Source organism: Pelobates fuscus, chromosome 9, assembly GCF_036172605.1.
Source record: "Pelobates fuscus isolate aPelFus1 chromosome 9, aPelFus1.pri, whole genome shotgun sequence".
NCBI classification, from domain to species: Eukaryota; Metazoa; Chordata; class Amphibia; order Anura; family Pelobatidae; genus Pelobates; species Pelobates fuscus.
This window is the reverse complement of record NC_086325.1, coordinates 161,668,421-161,674,420: the sequence shown is the minus strand read 5'-3', so window position 1 is coordinate 161,674,420 and position 6,000 is coordinate 161,668,421. Positions and strand designations below refer to the sequence as shown.

Below are 6,000 nucleotides of genomic sequence, written 5' to 3'. Positions count from 1 at the left end.
ACTAGAGGGCAATAAATATTGACACTTTTCCAGGGATCGACCAGTCCGGTCTCTTGCGTCTTGCATTTTGGGAAATTAACCTAGAAATGTGTCATTTGTATTTCAGACCATATAAAACAGGTTTAGTGTCACTAGGCTTTGATTTATTTATCATAGAAGTAGTGATTCAGCCCTTCTTTTCATTTTCCTATTTAAATATTTCGATCAACTCCCATCAGCAATTTCCAGATTTTTAGGGAGGTATAGCACATGCTTTCTATTGTATGACCAAAAAATGCAGATATTTTGGGAAGTTCTGTAAAAAGCAGTCCTTGTAAGAAAATACAATATGACAAACATTTATCTCTCAATTTGTTGCTGATAAAAGGGGTTTTCTACATATCTAAAAGCAGTCATTAGTATATAAATCAATAACCTCCAGGAACGAAGAGGTTTAAGTATTGGATTCTAGTTTTACTGTCAGGGATATCGCCAGTTAGACCATTAGAGATCAGTTAGAGATCTGACAGAGAAACGTCCTGCGGCACCAAGTCATTATCTGCGCCGTTCAATAAAGTCCTTTTACTCTTGTATTGTTTGGGTCAAAAGGTGACTTCAAGTGGGCTTCAGCGGGATATGTGACCCCCATTCTCTCCAATTTGTATTCTCCAGTTCGGACAAAATCCGTAGTGACCTGTGAACGGAAGAAAAAATAAATATTAACACTGAAGGGCATGTAGTGGTTAATGGACTGCAAATCTCAAACTCCAGGCAGAATAGAAAGCAGTAGATAGAGGATTATGGGATATTTACATATTTTAGCAATCCAGCTATACCGTAAGGTTATGGTCACTATATTCTATACCGTGGCTGGAGGCACCTGGAAACTTCAACATTCTTTTAGAATTTGCCTAGGACTAGGTACGCCATACAACGTGTCAATAAAAGCTTTGCTTCATTTGTATTTAAAAAAAAATAAAAAGATGATGTTCTATCGATGAAACATTGATTCTTCCTGAAAATAAAAACTATACAAATCAATGTGAAAAGTTAAAATATATATTTATATAAAAGCAACCTGTAGCCAATTGAAATCTGCATAACAAAATGTAGGTAAAAATAGTTGCTTTAGTAAAATGCAGCTCTAGACACAGGTTGATGGGAGCAGCCTGATCTCTGGCATTTGGATTTGAATTCACAAAAACTCTGAATTTCGTATTCCTGGAAACAGGAATCCCAGCTGGATCAATGAGCAATGTGTTCTGCACTTTTCTGGTGGTGAAGACACAGGTTCTATGACATTCCAGGTAGATGGATCTCTCTGCAATTTACCTGGCCGGTCAGCCAATCACTAGAAGCAGCTTCCGCAGCAGCTGGTGTTTTTAATGACCAGAAATTGAGCCATTTTCTAACCCATCCCTTTGTATCTAGAGAATTTAACCCACAGCTCTGTTACTATTGCTAAACTCCTAGTATCCCCAGCTATCAAAAGTTGTGGAGCTGGTACAGCCAGCGAGCACAGTGTGACTGTTGGGTATGTCATAAGCCATGATTTCAATCGCTTAGACAAACGTATCCCATATTCCAGCTCCAACGCTTTAAATGTATTACTTCACAGACACACATTAAGGTTACCGTGAACATTTAAAGGTGATAATGAGCCTCATTTATGAAACGTATACAGTAAACAGCAGAAAGGCGAAAAGGAAGGAACATCGGAGTGTTTTAATTAGGCATTGCAAGTGGCACCACGTAAAGGAGCTCTATGACAATTTCACTGCGATTCTGACAGTTTTCACTGAATCCTCTTACTCTGCGTGAGCCCACAGGATCCAAAGGAAAATCGCACGGAGCCCCCCTGCCTCCTCCTCTGTACCTATCACTGCTGAAGCTTTAGCGAGTTTTCGAGATGGGCCAAAAATAGAGAATACAGAGTGTGTTTCGGAGCCCGGTACATGGTGTTGTACCCTCTTTAAAATAGAATGCTACTCGCGTCATTTGCCTTCAAATTTGGGGGGGGGGGAGGCATAGAGAGTACATTATTTACAGGCATTTTACACGAATTCACGTCAATTTGCAAGATTGTTCTAGATCTGTTTTATTCTGTCTTTTCTTTTCTTAGTTTCAGCTTTAACCCCTCGGGTACTTTTGCAGTCCTGAAAATGCAATCTTTAGACAAAGGTTAAAAGGGTTCCGGGTGTGACGATGGATTCTGAATGACTGTAAAGCCTTATGCTCATTCAATGTTGCCATTTTAAAAATAATTTGCGGTTTCAGTATTAGCCAGGCCCTGAATTGCCATCGGGTAACCCAGGTCAAAGGTGGGCCGCCGTTCACACGTTTATTATAGTACAATGGTTGCATCCCGTCATGTGCACAATCATTCAAACGCTACGTGGCACGGGCTGCTAATAAAAGTGGCCAGGTCTTCAATAACATTAACTAACCTCACATTGTCCAGGATATCAAGGTCAGATGACACAGACAGACCCCAGGGACCCACCAGGGCTATTGACCTCCAGAATGCACTTCTGTGCCAAAGGGACTTTCATACACCCAGTGTTACTTACCAAATCATAATAAGGAGCGCCTGATGTCAGATGCCATCTTAGCTAGCCCCAGATAAATCCAACATAAGTTACATTTTATGGTTATTGTGAAGGCTGGTGTTAGCAGAATGAATTCTGTTTCAATGTCCATTTTTTATTGGTGACTATTGCCACGGACACTATATCATTCATTATAATGTGTGTATTGGTGTCTGTTTTGTAACCTAAGGGCTGACGAGCTTGCAGACATGACCACTTATGCTTAAGGACATTTCATGTAATAAAATTGATACACCACAATTTCCGTGCTGGCACCGATAATATATACACTAAAAAGGAAAGCCATAAAATGGTAAGAAGGAAACGGGGGGAAACACGTTGTGTAGATTGTGTTTTGTATTAATTATGAAATGAACGTCTGTGCAGAAACCAAAACTACCGTATCTGCTAGGAATAAAAAGCTGTGGATATTTTGCGGAATATTGATGTCCTACCATTAGATGTGATGTTACCTTGGTCAATAGATATATGGTACCAGGAGATAAGGATTATTCATAAGTCAGTACTCACCGCTCCCCCTTCAGGGTTTCGGATATACCCATATGCTATAGTTTTGTTGATTGCAAATCCAAAGTCCGCCCTCCGTATGTGTCCGACAGCAACCCCATTCCGCCATATGGCCTCCAAGCCAAAAAGCGGCACTCTCCTGCAGAAGAACACGAGACGGTGATAAATGAAGCCATTTGGAATTTAAAAGGACTGAAAAGAAAATCATCTTGCTTATTGCAAAGTATTAAATTATTATATGAAGACTCTGGGTGTTAAACTTATTTTCCTGTATTTTCTGGGTCAACACTGCACGCCAAAGTCCACGGATTAAATAGAACTAGGATTACGGAGTTTAAAAAAATTAAAAAGATATGATCCATGTTAACTTCTACTCACTCATTGATTGTGAATCCAACAAGTCGTTTCCGAATACCCTCAGCCTTCTGCTTCTCCAAGGCTTCCCTTCCCAAAAATGGGATGTTTGATTTCAGTTTGCAGGTAAAGGCTAGACCAGCCTCTAGTGGGGTGTCATCAGGTCGGAGGTCTGCGTGCCAATGCCGGTAGCCTAGGAAAGAAAACGAGGGTTAAATGTGTGCTAACCAATCGTATTAATGGACACGCAACCACACTTTCATGCACGTTAGAGGGTAGAGAGCTGGGGACCACGTGGGATTGTTTTTATCTTACCCAACATCATTGGAGCAATCATGTGAAACAGTCTTTAAGAAAGTTTCCTACGCTCCCCACCTCCACCAGACGTGTCCTTCTACAATTATCTATGTTCAATAGACAATTTACTCCGAGGTGGAGCCTTATTTATCTTTGAATCATTTTTAGTGATTTTAGCGATTATTATTTTGCTTCTTACTCGAGTCCATGCCACCACTTTTATTACTCCTCAGCCAACTGTCCTCCAACCTGGAGAATTTCTGATTTTGGTACAAACTGAGATCTGGAGTGATAGTCCCAGAGTTACACCATATTTCTGGGTATTACTGCCCATGGGAGAATGCAACCCTTCCTAAGCTTATATCGTTCAGTGTTGGGAGCTTCTCATTAATAAAAAAATAAAAAAATCATACTATATTAACAGAAGAGTATTTATATGATATAACAGCTTCCATAACCCTTTTTAAACAGAACCAGGGAATGGGTTTCTAAACAGAACTTAGGCGAAAAATCCTAAACAGAACCAGGGAGTGAAATCCTAAATACAACCGGGGCGTGGAATCCTGAAAAAAACCAAGGTGTGGAATTCCAAACAGAACCCATGAGTGAAATTTTAAACAGAACCAGGGTGTGGAATTCTAAACTGAATCAGGTAGTAGAATGCTAAACAGAACCAGGGTGTGGCATCCTAAACAGAACCAGGATATGGGATTCTAAATAGAACCAGGGTGTGGAATTCCAAACAGAACCTGGGCGTAATATTTTAAACAGAACCAGGGTGTGGAATCCTAAAGAGAACCAGGGCGTAATATTTTAAACAGAACCAGGGTGTGGAATCCTAAACAGAACCAGGTAGAAGAATGCTAAACAGAACCTGTTCATGGAATCCTAAACAGAACTGGGGAGTGGTATCATAAACAGAACCCGGGCGTGAAATCATAAACAGAACCAGGGCGTGGATTTCTAAACAGAACCAGGGAGTGGAATCCTAAACCTAACCAGGGCATGGAATCACACAGAACCAGGTCATGGATTCCTAACAGAACCAGGGCATGGAAGGCTGGACAGAAAAGGCGTCTGTCTACAGAAGGTGTTTAAATGTTAGCAAGTGAAGGAGGGTACAAAGTACCAATTCTCATTAATTTTCTTTGTGGATTTTCCTTCCAACCGTGGAGTGAGGCGCTGATTAAACAGTGACTCATCCTAGTAGCCAACACAGTTTTCAGGAGACGCTGCCCTGGGGAATCTCATTAAATCTACACATCTGTTAAATGACAGCGAATTTCTCTCTGGTGATCAGACATTAAAGTGCGGAAGATTCATTGGCGGCTTGTGGATCGTTTTATCTTGGCAAACAGGGTGTCGTGTAAAGATCTCACAAGTTGACATGTCAAAAGAATACACAATCAGATAGAAACAATTGCTTTGAGATGTAGCAGTTTATCTCAATTTGTAACTGTCAATATCTTTTCATTTCTAATAAGCCATCAAGATTCACTACACTCAGAGCTCCCTCCTCCCCACCCAACACCATCATCTTAATTCGCTCCAAAAACAAATACAACGGTAATTAATTGTGTGTGTTCGAATTGAATTCCTGATAATTGAGAGGTTTTGAAATATCCTGAAAGGTGATGTATTTAGACCAAACGACGTACAACAACACAATCACGCATTATATAGCGGATCCCGAGCAGTCAACACCTTTAAATGGATCACATGCCCCTGCTTTCTGGCTGACCTTTGACCTTTTTTTTTTTTAAATGTACTAAAAAGCTTCAGCCCTTAAATGAGGATTTTAGTAATTGTACAGTTTAGTTGAGAAATGTATCAGTTCAAGAAACCAAAGCAAAATGATTCCGCATGCAATTCCCTCCATCACGGGCTACCCAGTCACCTAAATAAAAACTAGTGTGGCACTTCAAGAGTTAAAGCAGGTTATGCATCTGCTGGGGGTAAAGTGAGCTTGCTACAGTGACCTAGTTTAAAGGAACACTCCAAACCCCTAAATCACTTAACTTGATGAAGTGCTTTATGCGGTAAGTGTGTCCTATTTTTTTTGAATTTACAAAAAGTGCAGATTTCAATAGAAATTGGTACATTTACTCAATGGAGCTAAACTCAAGAGGCAGCAATTGCTCACAGCTCCTGCCTTCTCATTGAACTACATTGGGAAGTCTGTGATTGGACAGCAACAGAAAACCTGGGCGGGGTTAGAAGGGGAAGGCTTGCAAAGGCTGCAGACATTTGCAAG

General features: G+C 40.5%; 1 protein-coding gene across 3 annotated transcripts in view; it reads right to left on the bottom strand.

Annotated features, from left to right (window-relative positions):
- Nucleotides 1-324: 324 nt before the first annotated feature.
- SARDH (sarcosine dehydrogenase) overlaps nucleotides 325-6,000 on the bottom strand; it is an 84,376-nt gene continuing 78,700 nt past the window's right edge. For all 3 annotated transcript variants that reach the window (XM_063432910.1, XM_063432912.1, XM_063432913.1), the window contains exons 19-21: nucleotides 3,474-3,642; nucleotides 3,099-3,234; nucleotides 325-673 (exon numbers count right to left, since the gene is read on the bottom strand). In XM_063432910.1, coding sequence (XP_063288980.1) covers nucleotides 548-673; nucleotides 3,099-3,234; nucleotides 3,474-3,642 — 431 coding nt within the window. In that variant the 3' untranslated portion in view covers nucleotides 325-547. The remainder of the gene's footprint in view (nucleotides 674-3,098; nucleotides 3,235-3,473; nucleotides 3,643-6,000) is intronic.